The sequence below is a fragment of the Oryctolagus cuniculus genome, chromosome 19, assembly GCF_964237555.1.
Source record: "Oryctolagus cuniculus chromosome 19, mOryCun1.1, whole genome shotgun sequence".
NCBI classification, from domain to species: domain Eukaryota; kingdom Metazoa; phylum Chordata; class Mammalia; order Lagomorpha; family Leporidae; genus Oryctolagus; species Oryctolagus cuniculus.
Genome location: NC_091450.1, coordinates 22,215,886 through 22,237,455, shown reverse-complemented (window position 1 = coordinate 22,237,455; position 21,570 = coordinate 22,215,886). Strand labels below are relative to the sequence as shown.

Below are 21,570 nucleotides of genomic sequence, written 5' to 3'. Positions count from 1 at the left end.
TTCTCTTTTTATCCAGTTGGGGCTCATATGGCAGAATAAAATTCATAATTATGACATTTATGACCCAGAAATTCTGGTATATCTTAGTTCATCTATCTAAATATACTTTCCCATTCAATGATATTCCAAAATAATTTGAGAATTTGCTGTTAACAAACATGCCCTCTTGGAATGTGGGTGGCATCAAAGAAAAGTTGCCAGCAGCACAAAGGGCAAGATCAAGATTTGTCTAGGGAAAATGCATACAAACCTTGTTCCAGTCATTCGCCCAGCAGGCACCTGCCTCAAAGCCTGGAAGATACCTGGATGACCCTGTGTTACTTGGAACAGAAACATCCCACGGAAGGTCACTGGCTGCCCAGCCTTTGAAGTCATCACCCCCTCAGCTTCTTCTCCAGTTGTCTTTCTCAGGAGCACCAATGATAGCCCACCCAAAGAGAACACAATTTGAGCTCCTACACATCTTCCTGTCCCATCACACAGTTCTCCCTAGAGGGAAAGGGCTCGGCTTACTCAGCATCCATCTTGGCCTTGATGCCCAGGCTCGCATGGGAATGTTCCACCATCTTGGGAAGGCCACTGGTTCCACTGGTGAAGTAGATGGCAGCTGCCTCTTGGCTTCCAGTTTCCACACAGTGATGAGTGGTGGGCGCCTCTCTAATGGAGACAAAGACTTTCACCTTCTCATAACCATCCTGGAGGCCAGATGTCACAGTGACCCATCTTTCCCACAGGCCTCCGTGCTGACGAGGGCCAGTCAGATGACCCCTTCAAAAGGGAGGCTATTAAGTGATGAACATTGTGGGGTTCTGAGTCAGGCAGACTTTGGTTTGGAAACTACTCAGGTGTGGCAATTTGTTGACTGTGTAACTCTGAACTAGTTATCTAACTTGAGACTCACTTTCCATATACGTGAAATGGGATCATTAATATCCTTCTCAGTGAGTTATTCAGAAAGTTAACTCAACCCCAAAGGACTTGCTTAGCAAGAAAGCAACAACTGTCATCTAATTGTTGAGAGCCCCAGCTTGATGCCAGTGGCACGACGGGTAGTGTATACACTCAGCACTTTCTTGGCAACCTCTTCTATTCTACACAAGCCCCCACATAACCTCTTGGACATTTCTTCCAGTGTCCTGATTTTGAGTCTCCCAAAGCTGGGGTCACGTTCTTTATTTCTGTGATGATTATCTTACACACCACGATATTAGAAAGGAAAAGCTTACAGTGTCCTTAAGAGTTTCCAAAGGTATATGCCCCTCAAGAAGGGATTTCATACCTGTGACAGGGAGACTTATTCACCTAATTAGGCTCTTGACTTTTTCAGAGGTCAGGTGCTGATGGGTCAATGCTTGTCTCAGTGGACAATCTCAGTGGACAGCCCTAGGAGGCTTTCTATGAGCTCCTCAGAAGGTCCCCACAGACCCACTTACCCTGTGCAATAACTCTATAATAAACTTTTGTATTATCTTTTTTCTTGCTTATTTTACTCTGCTAGTTTCATACTCTGCTTCCTGGACCTCCCAAATAAAACACCTGCACATATATACATGCTTCAGTTTCCACTTTTTGAGTACTCACTGTAGCAATGACTTGAAGTTAAGCCATCCACTCCGGCTTTTCTCAGACACCAGTAGCTTAATTCTCAGAGAAGGGCAGTTAGGTGCCACGGTATCCACTTCATGGGCCACTTCCTCCCCAGCCACGATGGCCCTGGCTTCAGACGCCTGCAGTCTGTGGAGTATGTCTGCAGATTTCATCTGGATAGTCCCAGGCATGAAGACAAGGCCTAGGGAAGCCAGAGATTGAGAGAGAAGAGGAAGGCGGCATTGGCTTCTTTCCTAGAAAAGTAACAACCATGGGAAGCAAATAGGCAGATGAGAGTGGGGACCCATGGAGAGTGTCAAGAAGGAGAAGACAGAGTAGTGGGTTGTGATTGGAACTCAGCTCTCCCTGGGTTGTCAGAGCTACAAGGGACACTATTGAGACTAAAGGAAAAAAATTGGATCTCCTGATGTCAGTATCCACGCTACACTCCAGTAAACATCCTCGGCTGTCTTTCCATCACAATGGTCATGTTGTGTCAGGCACACAGAATGAGACACATCTCTGAGTTCTTCTTCCCCTCAGCCCTTGAGCTCTCAGCAGTCATCTTTCTCTCCATAGGGCTCTAAGTCCCTTCCGTTAGTTCAACTGCCTCTGGTGGCTCCCACATCCTGGCCACATTCACATCTTCCTCCACACCCTAGTCTCAATTCTCAGCCTACTGTCCCCAGCCTGGGAAGTCAGGGAGGAATTTTTGATGGAGCTGGGCAATATGCAAGGAGAGCTGAGAACAGAAGTTTTGGAATGAGGATGCTGCAGTCTCTTTCCTATGCCTCTTAGGACACTTCTCATTCCCTTATGTCAAGGTTGATGATTCTCAGATTTCTGTCTCCATCTCAGATTTTGTACCCTTAACTGCAACTTCTTACTTTCTATCCCTTCTTGAGTATCACATGTTGCCCCATGAATCACCATTACCAGATTGCTGGGAGCGGGTGTTTGGTCTGGCAGTCAACATATCCACACCTCACACTGGAGTACCCCGGTTCAATTCCTAGCCCTGACTCCAACTTCCCACCAACGCAGACAGAGGCAGTAGTGACGGCTCAAGTGATTGTGTTCTTGCCACCAACATGGGAGACCTGGCTTGAATTCCTAGCTCTTAAATCCCTGCTTAGCCTAGCCCAGCCCCAGCCATTGCAGGCATCTGGAGAGTGAACCAGCAGATTAGAGCTTGCTATCACTCTCTTAATAATTAGTAAAAGTATAAACATTTTCCAGATTGAACCTGTCACCTTTTCCCAACACACCCATATCTGTTTCTTTGCCTTCTCATTCTTTGCTCAGTAAGAATCCAGAACTCTGACCACGGACCACAAGGCCCTGCCAGTTTAGCACCTGTCCACCCCTACAGCCTCATTCTTTTGCCACTTTCTCCTTGCTGCCCGCACTTCAGGCACACGGACTTCCTTCTGCTTTCTCTTGTAATATCCAAGCTCCCTCCCCTTTGTCTTCACATGTGCTGCTCCTCTGGTTTGGCACAGGCCTCTCTGCCCCCACTCCTGGCCAGTCCTACTCATCTCCCAGATCTCAGCTCAAACATCACTTCCACTGAGATATCTGGGACTCTTAGATCAGTTGATTCAATCTCCTTTTACAGGAGGGATGGACAAACTTGTTTTCTATAAAAGGCCAAATAGTAAATATTGTAGGTTTTGTGGATTACTCTCACACCTACTCAAGTTTGCCATTATAGTACAAAAGTGGTTGCAGGTAAAAGGTAAGCAAATGGGCCTTGCTATGTTGCAATAAAATTTTGCTTTCAAAAACCAAGCTCTAGGCAATATTTGGCCTTCAGGTACTAGAGTGCCAACTTAAAAAAAACAATGGTTTCCTATAGAGTTGTCATGCCACTTAACAAATCTGTGAGTAAGCAATCATGTGTGCAATCAATAGGTTTCTGCAAAGGTCTCAAAGTCTCGTTTTGTTTAGCTTGTTTAGGCGCAACCTCTTGTTTGAGTGCTTGGTACAGAATTTGCTTCAGTAAAACGAAGAGGGTGACATCTGCACAGGAAGGGAGCGGTGGCTACAATTCCCTGCTTCAGTTTCTTTCACACTGGAGACAGTGGCCAGCCCAGCTCATCAACCACCAACCTGCTCGCATGCAGCCTAGGGTCACCAGCCACCACTCGGGGACGCGGGGCAGCACCACCACCACACGGTCCCCACGCTGCAGGCCGCAGGTCCCTGACAGCACGTTGGCTGCCTGCTGGCTGATCTTGCTCAGGTCTTGGAAGTTCCACGTCACCTCAGCACCGCTGCCATCCACCCACCACAGGGCCGGGTGGAGGGGCCGCTTGCCAGCCTGAAGGAAGAGAAGTCCCGCTGAGCGTGGTGTGCAGGTGCCCAGCAGGAGGAGGAAAGCCAAAACCCAGGGGTTGCCAAGCCAGTGCTTAGGAAGATTCTGATCTCAGACCCCCATATACTCTTGAGAAGTGTATTTATTTGGGTTACCTGAATTAAAATTTACCATGTTAGCAATCAAGACCAATGATTTTCAAAATTTAAGTTTTTAAAAGCAGCTATAATGTACCTGTTATACATTCCCATGAACAGAATTTCTAAATTAAAAAGAATGTATATTTTCTCAAACAAAAAATTAATAAGGAGAGTGGCATTATTTCTTATCTTCGCAAATTGGGTTCACTTATCTGCTTCTGCATTCACTCTGGTATGCTATCACTCAACATATACATTCTGGAAAATACCATTGTATACTTGTGAGAGAAGGAGAAGGAAAAGGTCAAGAGCCTTCTTGGAATGAATGAATGAATGAATGAATTCCCTCTCTCCCTTCCTCCCTCCCTCCTTCCTTCCTTTCTTCTATCATTTATGTGTCCATCTATCTATCTATTTACTGATTCCATTCTCTTTTATAAAACTTGCAATAAAATATGTATAACACAGAATTTACCACGTTAGCTACTTTTGACTATACGGTTCAATGATATTAAATAACTCACATTGTTGAATCACCATCTGCCTTGAAAACCTTTCTATCACCCATATTGGAAACTCTGTCCCCATTAAACACTCATTCTTCCTCCGCCCCTGGTAATCACTGTTCTATTTTCCTTTTCATGAATTTGACTCAGAAGCTGTCTCACGTAAGCAGAACCATACACTGTCCATTTGTGACAGGCTTACTTCACTTAGTGCAATGTCTTGAGGGTTCATCCACGTTGTAGCATGGGTCACAACCGCCTTCCTTTTTGAGACTGAATAATGATCTATTGAATGAGTAAACCACATTTGCTCACCTTTTTAACCTTGTGATGGAATTTGGGTTGTTTTGATCTTTGGCTGTTATGAATAAAACTATTATGAAAGCGAGTATACAAATATCTCTCTGAGACTCTATTTTTTATTCTCATTCCTACCCTATTCTGCCTTCACAGAAGATGAGCATTTTGTTCATAGCTCATTACAGAACCTGACACAAAAAAGTGCTCAATAGACATTCATTAAATGAATGAATGAATGAATGAATGAATGAACAGCCACTTCTTCTCCACCCATTACCTTCTCCATGCCAGCCCAGCGATCCACCACATCAGTAGCAAAGTTAAAGGTGGCAGGCACTTCCTGGCGGCCCCACTGAATGGATATCAGTTGCCTGGTATTAAGGTAGAGTGTGCGGCTGGACCTCTGGGTGCCCCAGAGGGTGCAAAGTCCCCGAAGCTTTGTCAACCAATGCATGATGAGGCCTGTGAAGGAACAAGGAGACATGGGTAAGTCCTCCTCGAACAGATTGCTCTACTTCTCATTAGTTACTTAGAGAAATTCATCCAACCTTCCAGGGTTCTTTCCAGGAATTAATCTGTTGTGGTTATGAGCGAATTGGCACTCAGTATCTATTTAAGTCTTCTGGTATGCCATTCTACAAAAGCACAACAGGATTTGGAACAAGTCTACAACCTAGATCCTACTCCCTAGCACCTTGCATAATTTTGTGAACATCCAATTCCACATGATAAATCTCTTTGTGCTTTGTGGTGAGAGGTAGATTAGATTACTGTTCTAACAATTTTCTCTCTTCTTATAGTAGGATTGTATGTTCCCACTCATTTTCATATAAATTCTGGACCACCTTTCCACCTTTCTTTGCCTTTGGCTTGCTCATAGAATATGTGCTGGTTAATGATATGTGAATAGAATGACCACACTCTTGTATTTCTGTCTCCTGCATGAAAACTGCATATCCCATATGGGTGCTGTGTCTTCTACCTGGGTTCTACGTGATAATACATATGGAGTTGCTAAGTTCAGCACAACCACTGATGACCCACAGGAGAAAAATATGTATGGTTAAAAGCTCAAAAGATGTTTGGGATGTGTGTTACTGTAGCAAATGCTGACCAATATGAGTAGCATCGGTTTTTCTTAATCGAATCTTGATTGATATATACTCAATGTTATGTACCTAGGACACAGAACATAACACAATTGTTTCAGAAATCATAGCTGTTGTAGTTAATGTTTCCATAGGCACTGCCTCCAGGAAAAGTATCTCGAACGTTGTGTAGGTTTGTCTTTGCATTCCATTATGTTTACTCTGATGAGGTTGCAGAATTAAAGGTTTAATGACCTTTGATTCAAGGAATTGTGCCAGCAGTTCAAATAACTGATTGGATTCTCGTCTACATTTGTACACAGAGCATCAGCCAGAATGTTCAAAGCCTCTGACACTTATGCTTTCTTTCCTATTCTAAAACTTAAAGAAGTGAAGATTTCCTTGTCAATTCCTAGGCAGAAATAGTCAATGGTTTTGCACCTGCTGGCTCCTCTCATTCTATGACTGGCCTCATCTCTTGAGAGAGGAGGTGACCACCCATTTAATGCTGTCTGAATTTTACTGTCCTTCTCCTAGCCAGTCTGGTCCCTTCTTTTTTGCTGTGCTAAAGGTGACTTTTCCTCTGTCCAGGGTTGCCTCCTTGCTAAGATCTGGCAAAATGCTCCCTAGGAATTGTGGCAACCCCTAGGAATTGTGAATTGCTTTCCGCTGGGCATATTCACTCTCTCAGCTAACCATGACTCCTAAAGATTGCCGAGTGTCATCATCATCATGAGGTATGACCCCAATCTGTCCATTCCATGCAATGGCACTCACCTGCCAAGTCCTTTCTGGAAGGATCTCTGGGGATAGCGTGGCTCACTCTCCTCTCGAACTCACAGTTCCAGAATCCCTGAAGCTTTGGAGTAGAGCACAGCTAGCCACACAGATGTCTCCACAATCCTTGCAGCCTTGGGGGGAAAAACACAGCTAATCATTAACAGTGGACAACGTCAGAACCCTGCTTGGGGTAACACTGGCCATCCTAGTTAAGTTCATGGGTTGCACAGACTCTTGGGGGCCAATTGAACTTGCTCTTTCAGCCCAGTGAGTGAAACAGGGGTTTATACTGTGAGTATATATAAACCTTTAAACAAGTATTTACCTTTCAACAAGGGAAAGGTAAATGGAACTCACATAGACTTGACAAACTCTTTCCATCTCCTTTAATCTTTGTCTTTGCTTGGCTTCCAATATACTGCATGCACTTGTTTTTTCTGTCTGTAATGCTGATTCCTTCTCCTTGTTCATTTCCTATGTGATCTCAGCCCGTGCCATGGCTTGGATCCTCCCTGCCTTGCCAACGACCCCCACCCACGGTTATCTCTGGCTGGGCTCTCTCTCCTGCATCTATTTGATGTCCAGCAGGCATCTCAAGCATACTTAGGCCAAAGCCGAGCCTAGGACATTCTCCCTCCCTGTAAATCATCCCACTCCATCTGTGGTCTTACATCAGGGACCGTTATTCCAGTTCTTCCAACTGGAAGCCTGATGTCTTTCCCATCTCTCCTCTTCCATCCCTGGATCTGGCAAAGCCATCCATTCCACCTTCAATGAACTGTCTAGAATCAGACTCACTCACTGCCCTTGTCCTAATCACCATCTTCTCTCCAGTGGCCAGAATGATCTATACTTACAACTTCAGTCAGAACGTGGACCCCTACCCCCAGATTAAAATCCCAGGGTCCTGATGGTACCTACAGTCATTGTTTCAATGCTCTTCCCCTAAATCTCTTCTTCTTCTCTTGCTCCAGTCATGTGGACCTTCTTGCTGCTCCACTGCAGACACACCACTGCCTCAGGGTGTTTGCACCTGCTATTCCCTCTGCCTGGAATTCTCGTTCCCTGAACATTCACACAGCAACTTCCCAGCTGCCTCCAGTTCCTCACAAAAAGTTCTCTTCATGGTGGGTCCTTCTCTGTCCTCCCGACCCAGTACCAGAGCCTCCCACCTTCCCTGCCATATTTCTTCTCTTTGGCTGAATGCATCTCAATCACTACATGTGTTTTATGTGCTGGTTGTGTTTCCCTTATACAGTATAAGCTCTCTGAAGCAGGGATTGTTGTGGTTGGTCACTCTTGTTTCCCAGGTGCTAAAATAGTGCCTGGTACTGTGTTTCAGGGGTTGAGTGAACACGTGTTGAATGGTTACCCCCTCCACCCTTGGCACAACTCTGTGAAGCAGGGATTACTTTTACAATCCTGGCCAAGGAAACTGAGGCTTGAAGACGTTACTCCCAAGAGACCATGTGGAAGGCAGAGGAACTCCTAAGTAACCCTCTCTTTGAACATCACCATTCTTTCCTCTTGGCTTTCCATTGAGAGCCCATTCTTCTCGGCCTCCAGGGGGACTGATGTAGACCGAGGCCTGCCTGGCCCTAAAGTGACCTGGACCATGGTTTACGCCGTCCACACCTCCCTCATTGTGTTTCTCACCACATCTGAGGTCCACACTCACACCTTCCCAGTTCCCAAACTTTCGAGGGAAGTGAGTGGATGCGCCTTCGAGTCAGACACCTCTTCTAACCTGATTTCACCTCTTACTATTGGTGGCTTTGATTAATTACGGCTAAGTTTCCATTTTCCCACATGTAAAATGGGCTTTGCAATGGCATCTTTCCCACTAGGGCATATGACAGTGGGATGAAATAATACTAGAGAGGCACTTAGCCCAGTCTGGGCATCTGCTAAGAGAATGAAGGTGGCCCAAGTCATTCCTGAAGTCACAAAAACAAAGGCCCTTTTGGATCGAGTGGAGATGGTGAAAGCCCAGAGTGGAACAGGGACTTGATCAGTGGCAGACATAGCCCCGGAACTCTCCCAGCAGAGTGTCTCATGCCTGTGCCACCAACTTAGAGCAGATCCTGGAGTGACAGAGGGAAATCAGAGGGCTTTGAGCTGCTGAGACAAGATGCTTTCCAGAACACTCACTAAAGGGAAAATGCCAGAGTCAGATGAGGGGGTGCTGGCCTCAAGGCAGGTCTCTTCTCAGAGGGAGAAGAGACATGCATGTACTGGGCTCCCTCACCTTCTCTGGCCCTGGCTCATCTGTACCCCCAGTGCCCATTCTCAGAGTCCGTGCTTTGAAGTGATGGCCACCAGATGGCGCTGGGCTAGAATGGCCCTGTGATAGGCAGGGTGAAGGCTCCTTAAATAGTGACGTTTCCGTTGCAGACATACCTTGGAGAGAGACAGGCCGGAGGTACATGGGGATGACCGAGACCTCACAATGAGAGTTCTGGAGGCACAGAGGGACAGAGACCCGCATCCAGGAAGTATGGCAGGGCCAGAGAGCCTTGCAGACCCTAGAAGCCAGGTCCAAGACCCAGTCTGGGGGAACAGGAGGAGAGGGGCACACTGGGAAGTGATGAGAAGTGATTTGGGTCCCTTTCCTCTTTTTCTCTGGGTCAACCCTAGAAATGACAGGGCTTGGAAAGCTTATTTATGTAGAGCAGCATCTGTGACCTGGGGAGAAAAAAACTGATGGAATTCCACCTCTGAGCCTGCCTTCCTTACAGCCCCAAAGGTGTCTGTCATCCCTTCCAGACCCCAGCAGTAGGTATTCCTGGATATCATACATTCAACAGTCATGAGCCTCTTAAATGCCCTTCCAGGAAGTTCTGCCTCATGTCTCCCCTAAGTCCCTCTTGCTTTTGCTGCTGTATACCCTTCACCACCTGTGCACATCGAGGCTTCCCAGCATCATGGTTGTCAGCCAGCCACCCCCTTGATTCTGGCCAGTTTGCCACAGAGGGGAGGTGGAGAGCACCCCAATATCTGGAGGGGAGATCTCGCTCTTGCAGGAGACACCCGAGTTGCTGTCCCCCTCTAGGGCTGCATTAAGAACTCCCAGTAGAGCTGGCACTGTGGTACAGTGGGTTAAGCGACAGCTTGTGACACCAGCATCCCCTATGAGTGCCAGTTCAAGTCCCAGCTGCTCTGCTTCTGATCCTGATCCCTGCTAATGCACCTGGGAAAGCAGCAGATGTCTCAAGTGCTTAGGCCCCTTCTGTGGGAGATCTGGATGGAGTTCCTGGCTCCTGGCTTCAACCTGACCCAGCCGCAGTCTTTGCAGCCATTTGGGGATTGAATGAGAAGGTGGAAGATCTCTCCATCTCCAACCCCCCCTCTCTGTAGCTTGGCCTTTCAAATCAATTGATCAAAAAAACACCTGAGCATCATTTACAAAAATGAGAACTTTTAGAAATAGTTGCATTTGCTCAGGAAAGGGAGGTGATACCTTGGAAAGAATTTATGTATAAGCAGCTACCTCTTGACCTGCTGTTGGAAGTCTCCTGAGCATCTCAGGCCACCTGTGGGCCCACAGGCACCCAGAAATGATCGGGTCTCCTCCTGTTGCCTTATGTCCTCACCCCATAGTGGGTGCCCATCAGAGACACCATAACCGTTCACCTCAGGGCTGGTGCTGTGGCATAGCAAGTAAAGCCACTGCCTGCAATGCTGGCATCCCATGGGGGAGCCAGTTTGAGTCATGGCTGCTTCACTTCTGATCCAGCTCTCTGCTATGGCCTGGGAAGGCAGCAGAAGATGGCCTAAGTCCTTGGGCCCCTGCACCTGTGTGGAGACCCAGAAGCAGCTCCTGATCGGTGCAGGTCCAGCTGTTGCAGCCATTTGGGAAGTGAACCAGCAGATGGTTCACTCTCTGCTTCTAACTCTTTCAAATAAAGAAAATAAATCTTAAAACAAAACAAAAACCTGCTCACCTGTACTGCATTTATAGCTCCATCCTGGGCTGGGAGGTGTCAACGTCACTCTCTCATCCTGCCCTCACTGAAGTCTGCAATCCTGTCTTCTCGGTGCCAGGTGCCTCCTCTCGCTGTGTAAATACACCTGCATCTCCAGCTCCAGTGGTAAGCGGCTTCTCCACCCATGGCTACACAGTAGAGCCTTGTGATTAAGCGTGAGGGCCTGCAGTTGGACCATCTAGGTGTGAGTTTGGGTTCCACCAAGCTGGGGACTCTTCAGTGGTCTCATCTGTCGAGTGGTGGCCACCGTGTGAGTACTGAGCTTGATGATCACATGAAACACGCAGAACACTGAGACGGTTAGGAGAGTTCTAGTATGGTGTGCCAGAAACTGCTAACCTCAGTTGCTTCTGGAGAAAGGGTATCGGGCTTTGAACCATGTCAAAATGTTTCTGTGAGAATTCAAGGATTCAACTTTTTTTCTTTGACTTACTCCAAGCAAACAAGAAAAAAATAAAAAATCCAGCCAAACCCACAGCACATAATAAGCACTGTTAGTCCTGGTGAATGCATTTGAGGATGGGAGACTTGAAAGGGTGTCTGGGCTCAGAGTCACATGTCTGTATCGAGGATGGGGCTGGGGTTGTTATGGGCTGGTACGGACCTCAATTATTTTTCCAGGTTCTTGCCTTTAGAGAATTCTAAATATAGGCCCAAACATGGTATGCAGTATGATAAACTTTTCTACAAAGTGAGGAATATACACAGGCCCATTAGCACTTTATTAAGGGAGAATGGGGCCAAAGAAAGAATTACCATACACTGTCTGCTTGTCTAGAGTCCATGAGAAGGAGAGAGCTTCCGTTCTTCCTAGCTTTTTATACACTTGGAAAAACAGAAGTATTTACATGGTACCACTCCTACATCCCAGGTAAGAGGAGGTGCTTCCTGGGGGAGGGACCCTCTGATTGACAGGTAGATGAACATGGCAACACAGAGCAAAGGAGGTGTGGCTTCCAGCTCATGAACTTAAAATTATCTAAGCCTTCCCACGTCATCCCCTCTCAGAGATTTCTGACCCCTATCCTTAAGGGGGTGCTGAAGAACGTAGTCTCATCGTATCTTCTGTAGCTACTTCTTGCTAATCAGGGACGCAGGCTTGCCTGTCTCGGGTCTGAAAATCCCTTCCTATCTCACCTAATGACTCCATTTCATGAACTGGGGAATTTTTGGTCACTGCCAATGGCTGCGTGCCCTGCATCGTCATCATTTTTAGATGTTGCTGGATTCTGAAACACAAGTTTGTCAATCAGCATGAGCAAAACTGGAAGAAAACAAGTTGCAAGTGGCGTGCCCTGTAGGATGGAAAGGATGTATTCTATTGTTTCCCAGATATTGGGTGGTGATAAGCTGTCTTTGTGTAGACTATAAAACCATTTAGTTTAAGCACAGAGATTTTTAATGTTTTTAGTAAACACATTACTGTTTGAGTAAAGGGGGCAATTCTGTCAATCACTGCACATGTTCCTCCTTGTTCTATTAATACATATTTCAAGGACTGTCTATTGTCCATAACTACCTTAGAGTGTCCCCAGACATGAGTACTTGCTATACAAGCTGGCCTGACATGTGAGCCAGCTTGCCAAAAGCAATGGTCAGACTGTTAAAGTCAGCTTCATGTGGCACAATGGGATCTTCTGATATTATAATTGAAGAACCCACTAAGGAGTTTTCCTGCCAATAACAGTTCTCAGAGACAATAAAAATGTCTGCCTTAAAGTGTACAGTCTTGATGTGACAAAAGCAAAATACTTATCTTTTTGTTTTTTTGAAGAGGTATTTAAGATCTTCGATTGGCTCACAGGAATAAACAGATGTGTCTTTTGAGTTCACCTGCAAAGACTTAAGAGGTAGAAGTTTAATCCTTGACAAATGTACCCAGCTTGGGATGCTCTGTAGATTTGATACGATTTGCCTATTAATATTTCCATATTAATAAGCCATGCGGGCTCTTGCTATGAATTCAGAGAAGAATTCTGAATACTGGCACAAATAAACCAAGCAGCATGGTTAAGTTTTAAGCTTTTTATTCAGTGAGAAAATGCATAGGAGATTGAGGGCTCTATCTAAAAGAGAAAGGGAAATCTGAACTCATGGCGAGCAGAGAGTAGGCCAAAACCAACCACGTGGAGGAACATGCAGGCCAGAAAGCATGGAGCAGGTGGCCTGAAGGCCATGTGCCCCGAAGGCCAGGGGCAGCAAAGGGATCAAGTACAGGGAGGAAAAAACAGGCTGGGCCCACCATACTGCAGGCTTTTAATCCACTTCCAAAGGGGAGTGGTTAATTAATCTGATTTGCACATGGGCACAGAGGTGTAGTCAGGTAGGGGCATGAGATCACACAGGGGACGTGGTGAAGGGGTGGTCTTCCAGCTCACAAATCTAACCAATTTTATCCTATATGCCTGCCTACATCGTAGTCACTGAGGTAGGTGTGCTCAGTAGCACCTGGTAAGGTCCCTTCCATTTAGGCTGCAACTGGTCTGAAGGGGATCCTTCCTTCCAGTTTTTAGTAAGACTCAGTCTCCTGAGGAAATAGGAATTTATGAATCTTAGGATCTGGCACTGGGAGAACCTTATTACCATACTCCATCAAAGCCTTCTGTCCCTGGCCTAAATTGATAATATACTTTATCTGATCTTGAATCTCTGAATCAAAGGGGCTGTCAGAGGTGAGAAAGGCCTTGCATACAGCATCTCATATGGACTGAGCTTGAAGGCAGTCTTGGGTGCTATTCTCATCCCGAGGAGGGCACTAGGCAGTAGTTGATGCCACGTTTCTGAGGTCTCCTGGAAAAAGCTGGAGCTTCTATTATCCAGGTAAGATCCACTGTGGCATAACCTGCCTTTCTAACTCCTTCCTTCGTCTCTATTGCCATCAGCAAACCAGTCAACATCCAGATTCCCCAGAAAGCTCATGTTGTAGTTCAGGTCTACTAGAATACACCTGTTTTATAGTTTCTACTCAAGAATGAGTTAACTCTCCAATACCCCCAGGTGGCAACAGCTGCTGGGTTGAGGACTCAGCATGCTTTAAGAGTTATCTCAGGGGAATCCAACAATAGAGCCTGATATTTTGTGAGATGCCCCCCTGTTAGCCATTGACGTCTAATTTCTACGACCCCTTGTACCTAGTGTGGAGTTTGAACTTCAAGCAGCTGGCCTAAAGTCATCTTGGTGGCTTCATAGCAGCCCTAGGCATGCAGGACACCCTGTAGCCTCTGAATCTAACTGTTCAGAAAAATAGGCTATTGGCCATGGAAGTGGACCCAATTTCTGAGTCAGTACTCCTAGAGCAAGCCCCTGCTTTTCTGCTATAAACAAGGTGAATGGCTTACTCAGGTTAGGGATTCCTAATGCTGGAGCTTCGGTTAAAAGGTCTTTAATTCTTTGGAACGCCTTTTGTGGTTCCCCTCTTCAACAAAGGTGGGTTAGTGTCAAGGCTTTTTAAATCTTCATGTAAAGGCTTGGCTATTAACACAAATCCTGGAATTTGTATTCTACAGAATCCTGCCATTCGTAGAAATGTCCTTAGCTGCTTTCTGTCTGTGGTGGCCCTACACACAGAATATCTTCCTTTCTCATGACTGAAAGAGCAGGCTTTCCTGGGGTTAGAACACATCCCAGGTAATCTACCTCTTGTTTAGAAACCTTTGCTGGGAAAACTCTGTACCCTCACTTTCCCAGATTCTGGGTTTAATGGGATGCAGAAGGAAGTATCCCTTAGGAAAGGGTTTAGCACACAATAGGATGCATTCGAACAACTGCCTTATTAATAGCCCTGAGGCCTTTCACCATTCTGTACTCTCCATTTGATTTTAAAGAGTATTATAGTGAGAATGACACAGAACCAAGAGTCCATGTTTGAGAAAGAAGCACTTAAGAATAACAAATCTTACAAGCAATGGAGTTGGATACTTAGACATAACTAAAATCTATGAGACATAACAATATCCTCTATTTAATACACTAAAACAAAGAATCTTTGAGAACAAATTTTACCATTAACTCTAATACAACTCTTTGAGGACAGAGGTCCTGCATGGGAAGTTAGTACACAGTGACTCCTGCTGTTTAAATGACTTTTTGCATCTTCCCCACCCCACCTCCTCCCTTTTGTTGAGTCCCTTAGTGCCTAACCAGACCCTTCCTGACTCAAGCTGCACAGAGCAGCTATGGAGCAGATAATAAAGTTCCCTGGGGCCTCAAAGAGCCCCCTTCTCTTCCACTAGCTGCCTTCTACCCCTCCCCCATCGTGGGACATTCCCTCCTTAACTGGATAAAAACTCAGTTCTAAATGCGCTCTGTGCACAGTCTCTTTGCAAGAGTAGACCGTCATCAATCTCTTTGCTTCAAATAAAGCAACCTGTCTCTGCTGAGGTCTGTCTCCGTCTCCTTTTTCTGTCTCTCTTTTCTGAGTGTACCAAAGTCCAGAATCCCGAGCTATTCTATACCTAACATTGTTAATTTAACAATTAACACTCTTATGTATGACATCGGTGATCACTTAAGTATGTTGACATGAGCTGCCTAGGCTATGGAAACCTTTAGAATCCACACACCCCATTTTTTTTAATGACAGGCAGAGTTAGAGAGAGAGAGAGAGACAGAGAGAGAAAGGTCTTCCTTTTCCGTTGGTTCACCCCCAAAATGGCTGCTATGGCCAGCGCTCTGCGCCAATCTGGAGCCAGGAGCCAGGTGCTTCCTCCTGGTCTCCCATGCAGGTGCAGGGCCCAAGCACTTGGGCCATCCTCTACTGCATTCCCAGGCCACAGCAGAGAGCTGGACTGGAAGAGGAGCAACCAGGACTAGAACCCGGAGTACCGGTGCCGCAGGCAGAGGATTAGCCTAGTGAGCCTCGGTGCTGGCCACACATCCTATTAGTTTTCAGACAAGGCCATGAGCAAAGTGAAAGTCCTCTCCCCTCTTCAGAGAAGCGTACATCTTTCTTTGATGACCACTTCTTTCCATTTGGGTCTCAGCCACAAAGGTCCTTCATAGGGAGGGCACTTTCTGCAATAGTTTCCTGGCTTTCCATGCCTAAAATTCTCTCATGAGCTTTTTAGCCAGACCAGAATGCCTTATATGCTGATTATGTGGCCACTGAGTGTTATTTATAGCAATTGCCATTTTATGAGTCTGCTGTTTGGACTGCGTCCCATGTTGGAGCATTCTCTTCTTTTAACCCTATCTATGTTATCACTAAACACATAAAATGCTTTTACCATCCACTAATGACGATTTAGGACCCCATAACAGGTTTTCAAACTGTACCCTTAGAAGTAAGCCCATGGAATGTATGCAGAACTATACAGCTGAATGATCTCTTTCTAGGACCCAAGGCAGCAAAAACAGTCACAGCTCTTCACAAGCTTAATCACCTTTAAGCATGCGACTTGGAACGCTGCATCAGCTGGAATTTAGACACCTTAGTGTCTCAGTGTGCATACAAAACGGAGTCCATTATCTTACCAAGCCCACTGAAGGGGCTCCAGTTTTTTCTTTCTTAAACCATTGTAAAGCTAAAATACCATGCCAAAACAAAAAGAAAACACCGCCTGGTCCGAGATGAAACCTTGGAAGGCCTGCCTTCCAAGGGATACTGAACCCCAGGAGGCCAAATAGAAAACTGCCTGATCCAAGTTAAACTATCAGAAGGGCCCGCAGTGCCTAGGATACTGAACCCCAGAGGCCCACAGATTCTGGAGCAAAGCCTAAAGGATAAGGGAGCTAGCGAGAAGCCTTGAAATGAAAAAAGCGAAATAAAGTCACTGACAACCAGGCATGCACCGTGTGGCCAGCCACAGGGGCCGCCATCTTGGGGCTGCAGTCCTCTGCCCATCTTCCGGTAAGGATGTTAGTCCCTAAGGTATCCGCCCATTTGGCACCGGGTGTTTGGCCCAGAAACCACCACGGGGTGGTGGGGTAAGTCTCAACGTCCTCACAGGAAGTGGGCCCTCTGCCACGTTTGGACTGTATTCCTGAAACCATGTGGCCATCAAGCAACAAAAACTGGTTTCTTCCAGCTTGCACCACCCAAAACCAGCAAATGAAAAGTTGCTCTAGAATTTGATTGAAAAACAAAACCTGAGGCAAACCAACTGGAGATAACCGTGAAATCTTTCCGTATGACGTAAAGGCTTAAGTTTTAGCTTTTCAAATACATATTCTTCTTTTTTTTGACAGGCAGTTAGTGAGAGAGAGACAGAGAAAGGTCTTCCTTTGCCTGTTGGTTCACCCTCCTGTGGCCACCATGGCCGGCGCGTTATGGCCTGCGCGCTGCGCCAATCCGAAGCCAGGAGCCAGGTGCTTCTCCTGGTCTCCCATGGGGTGCAGGGCCCAAGCACCTGGGCCATCCTCCACTGCACTCCCTGGCCATAGCAGAGAGCTGGCCTGGAAGAGGGGCAACCGGGACAGAATCCGGCGCCCCGACCGGGACTAGAACCTGGTGTGCCGGCGCCGCAAGGCGGAGGATTAGCCTAGTGAGCCGCGGCGCCGGCTCTTAAAAATACTTCACAAACAACTTGAAATAACTTAAGTATCAGCAAACACTTGGTTAACTGGCCCCTCTGCTCCCTGACGCCATTAACCTGAGCATTTTTGCATTGGCTGTTGTTCACCAAGATTAGGAACAAAAAGTAACACTTGCGCCTTAGCTTCAGAAAGAATCGTCTGCAAGGCAGGCGCCTCCAGGGCTCCGCCGCTTCTGAAACCCCAACCAAAATCGAAACCGTGACGGCTTCCGCTCCGTCCCTGCTGAAAAATGAAAACCGCGCGTTTGCTGAGGTAAAAATCCCGCGAGTTTGCTCAGCAAGTCACACTGCCATGTTTGACATCGAACTTGTCCCCTGGCTGGCTGCGTCAAATATTATGGGCTGGACAGGGGCCCTAAATTATTTTTCCAGGTTCTTGCCTTTAGTTAGAGAATTCTACACACAGGAACAAACATGGCGCGCAGTGTCGTCAACTTTACTTACACAGTGAGGTACATACACAGGCCCACTAGGGCTCTATTAAGGCCGAGATGGCAAAAAAGGAATTACCACACACAGCTCCTCGGCCCGGCCGCCGTCCACGTGAAAAGAGCGCTGGCCTTCCTAGCTTTATATATTCTTGGAAAACCGGATGTGTTTACGTGGCACCGCCCCCACGTCCCGCGTAAGAGGCGGTACTTCCGGGGGTGGGCTTCCCCTGATTGACAGTTAGGTGAACATGCCCACCAGAGTGAAGGTGGTACCTACGGCTTCCCGCTTGTGAAGTGAAGATGCTCTATCTGCGCTTTCTCACACCAGGGTCGTGGGTACAGCCGACCTGGGGGTGAAGGGCCAAGGTCCCACCAATGGAAGGAAGCTCAAGGAGTCCTGTCTTCCTACAAACGGAGGGTAAGTGAGGCCGCGCTGTCCTCCCTGTCGGAGACCGCGGGTTTTACTGGGCGCTGCTCTCGGATCCTTCCGGCGGCAACCGAGGCTGTGGAGACGGCACAGAGGGCACGTGCCGAGAGCTTGCAGAATCCCGTGGGAAACTCGGGATCCGATTCCCAGGGCGGGGCTCAGGTCCCTGGGGCAGCGGGGATTTCAGTCAGGAATTAGAACTCTTTAAGGGTTGAGAGCCCGTTTGTACGGTGAGAATTGGGTTTGCTCGGCCTCCCCCAGAGTGGGTTTTGCGAGGTGATTTTAGATGGGCGTTTTTTGGCGTTCATGGTTATTGTGATGTGCGTCAGGAAAGAATTGATGGTGTTCCACGCGTGTTGTTTCGTGGTGTTTAGGATAGAGGTTTCTTTGTTCATAGTGAGCCCGTGTTGGGGGGAGAGTGACAGTCACGAAGGTGCGGTGGGGATCGGCGGAGGCTGGGAGGGACGGAGGTGGAAGACTTGCACAAAGCATGGAGCGCAGTGCTGGGCGGAGGGGTAGCGGTTACTGCTGCTGGGGGAGTGAGCTAGGAGTTTGGGCCGAGGTCACTGTGTGGGAAGGTTGCCTGGGGAGGCAGGCGCATGCGTGGGGCTTGCGGGGAATGGAGCCAGGCCTCGGCATCCCTGGCTTGTCCTAAGGGTGAGCAAGGGCCCTGGCTGCAGAGCTCTGAGCAGACCAGAGGCCGTGGCCCCGAGACGACCGGGGGTGGCCGGGTGCTGCTTCCTGCAGGCATCTTTCCCATCCAAATCCCCAACTTCCAGGGAACAAAAAGAAGAAGGGAGAAAGCTCCGGCTCCCTGACACCTTGGGGCTCACTGGGAGTCCCAGGTGTGTCCCATGCTTAACTGCACCCCTTAGGCCAAGAGGGCGGGGAGGGACCTGTGTGTTCTGGCTTCCGAGCCATCCTCAACTCACCGAATTCTTGTGTGCCACGAAGACACACAACACAGAGGAAATCACTTTAACAAGCTTGGAATTTTTAAAGGGCCATTTATTCTGGCAGTTTACGGAAAGACAGAATTCCTGAGCTGTCTCGCATCAGTCCTGAGGGAGAAGCATGTGTGTGCCAGAGCTGGACAGCGCCCCCCCCCCCCCCCCCCGGCTCTGAGTTCCAGCTCGGTGAGATATGAGTACCAGCGGCGTGGACTTGGGCAACTTGCTGAACCTCGCTGCCAGCTCTGCGGAATGGGGTGGGGGGAGTTGAAGCACTGGGATCCCTGCCTTCCTGCGGCTGGTGCTCCCAGCGTATGCTGCTCTGAGAAGCGCACACCCGGTGTTGTCAGTTCACAACCTCGCCACACAACGCGTGCTTTGCCCGGGTAGCTCAGCCCCCGGCTCTGTCCTCCATATGTTTCTGCTCTTCCTTTGATCTCGGCTCACAGGGACTTATCACACAGCCTCTTCTCCACTGCCTGTTCCCCCCGCACCCCCCTCCTTTGTTTCCTTCATGGCCTTTATCAGAGGTGTGCATGTATTTCCATTATTCTGGGGTAAATAACATCTATCCCATGAGACTAAAGTCCACAAGGGTATGGTTTTGGGCTCACCTGTGCTTCCCAAATCCATAGGTCAACCCTGAGGCCAGCACAACGTGATGGTGTTTGGAAACAGGGTTTTTTTTTTTTTTTTTTTTTTTTTTTTTATCTTTTATTTAATGAATATAAATTTCCAAAGTACGACTCATGGGTTACAATGGCTTCCCCCCCCATACCGTCCCTCCCACCAACAACCCTCCCCTTTCCCACTCCCTCTCCCCTTCCATTCACATCAAGATTCATTTTCGATTATCTTAATATACAGAAGATCAGCTTAGTATACCTTAAGTAAGTATTTCAACAGTTTGCTCCCACACAGAAACATAAAGTGAAAAATAATAGATGATTTTTTTAAAATGATGATGAAATCAGATCAGACCTATTGTCATGTTTAATCCCAGTGAGAGTCAAGTTGGGAATTGAAAATTTCTTTCTTTTTTTTTTTTTTTTTTTTTTTTACAGAAGATCAGTTTAGTGTACATTAAGTAAAGATTTCAGTCGTTTGCACCCCCATAGAAACACAAAGTGAAATATACTGTTTGAGTACTCGTTATAGCAGTAAGCCTCAGTGTACAGCACGTTAAGGACCGAGATCCTACATGAGGAGTAAGTGCACAGTGACTCCTGTTGTTGACTTTACCAATTGACACTCCTGTTTATGGCATCAGTAATCTCCCTATGCACCAGTTATGAGTTTCCAAGGCTATGGAAGCCCCTTGAGTTCTCCGACTCTTATCTTATTTAGACACGGTCATAGTCAAAGTGGAGGTTCTCTCCTCCCTTCAGAGAAAGGCACCTCCCTCTTTGAAGACCTGTTCTTTCCACTGGGATCTCACTCACAGAGATCTTTTTGCCAGAGTGTCTTGGCTTTCCATGCCTGAAATACTCTCATGGGCTTTTCAGCCAGATCCGAGTGCCTTTAGGGCTGATTCTGAGGCCAGAGTGCTATTTAGGACATCCGCCATTCTATGAGTCTGCTGAGTATCTCACTTCCCATGTTGGATCACTCTCCCCTTTATTTATTCTATCGGTTGGTGTTAGCAGATACTAGACTTGTTTATGTGCTCCCTTTGACTCTTAGTCCTTTCATTATGATCAATTGTGAACTGAAATTGATCACTTGGAGTAGTGAGATGGCATTGGCACATGCCACCTTGATGGGATTGAATTGGAATCCCCTGGTATGTTTCCAACTCTACCAATTGGGGCAAGTCAGCCCGAGCATGTCCCAAATTATACATCTCTTCCCTCTCTTATTCCCACTTTTATGTTTAACAGGGATCACATTTCAGTTAATTTTCAACACTTAAGAATAACTGTGTGATAATTACAGAATTAAACCAGTCATATTAAGTAGAACAGACAAAAAAAAATACTATGAGGGATAATGTATTAAGTTGTTCATTAACAGTCAGAGCTATGCTGATCAAGTCACCATTTCTCATAGTGTCCATTTCACTTCAGGAGTGGAAACAGGGTCTTTAAAGAGTTGGCAGAGTTAAGGTGAGGTCTCACAAGGGTGGGCCCCCGTTCACTAGCACATAACCAGTGTCTCTCTAAGAAAAGGACATGGGCACAGGTGCAGAGAGCACGTGGAGACCCGGGGAGGAGATGGCACCCACATACCGAGGAGGAGGCCTCAGATTAGACCTAACCTGCTGGTCCCTGGATCTGGGACCCTCAGCTCCAGAACCATGGGGGAATAAATGCATCTTTGTTGTGTAAGCCCCCAGGCTGTGGTGCTTTGTTGCACAGCCCCAGCAAACTCGAGTGGACTGGGTTGGCCTTGCTTATCCTACTGTTCCCAGCTGCCAGCACTGAGTAGGTCTTCAACCTACACTTGCTCCTGTGTGAATGGAGGCCCAGGGTGTTGAGGGTGGAGCATGAGGATTGTGTCACGTGTCCATCAGCTTCCTGTCCACA

At 47.1% G+C, this 21,570-nt stretch overlaps 2 protein-coding genes across 6 annotated transcripts in view; one reads left to right on the top strand and one right to left on the bottom strand.

Annotated features, from left to right (window-relative positions):
- Positions 1 to 17,834, bottom strand: part of LOC100342192 (acyl-coenzyme A synthetase ACSM2B, mitochondrial) — a 35,663-nt gene extending 17,829 nt beyond the window's left edge. Inside the window, exons 1-7 of one of the 4 annotated variants that reach the window (XM_070064790.1) lie at positions 17,748 to 17,834; positions 10,663 to 12,546; positions 6,716 to 6,849; positions 5,128 to 5,312; positions 3,700 to 3,910; positions 1,582 to 1,789; positions 514 to 657 (exon numbers count right to left, since the gene is read on the bottom strand). In XM_070064790.1, the coding sequence (XP_069920891.1) occupies positions 514 to 657; positions 1,582 to 1,789; positions 3,700 to 3,910; positions 5,128 to 5,304 (740 nt within the window). In that variant the 5' untranslated portion in view covers positions 5,305 to 5,312; positions 6,716 to 6,849; positions 10,663 to 12,546; positions 17,748 to 17,834. Of the gene's footprint in view, positions 1 to 513; positions 658 to 1,581; positions 1,790 to 3,699; positions 3,911 to 5,127; positions 5,313 to 6,715; positions 6,850 to 10,662 lie in introns of all 4 variants that reach the window. The other 3 variants (XM_051847836.2, XM_002711802.5, XM_070064789.1) reach the window with 3 other exon arrangements.
- A 51-nt stretch (positions 17,835 to 17,885) lies between these two features.
- PDILT (protein disulfide isomerase like, testis expressed) overlaps positions 17,886 to 21,570 on the top strand; it is a 57,155-nt gene continuing 53,470 nt past the window's right edge. Inside the window, exon 1 of one of the 2 annotated variants that reach the window (XM_017342475.3) lies at positions 17,886 to 18,086. Coding sequence is in view for 1 of the 2 variants with exons in the window: in XM_017342477.3 (XP_017197966.1) it covers positions 18,044 to 18,086 (43 nt within the window). In the remaining variant the exon portion in view is untranslated. The remainder of the gene's footprint in view (positions 18,087 to 21,570) is intronic. The other variant, XM_017342477.3, reaches the window with a different exon arrangement.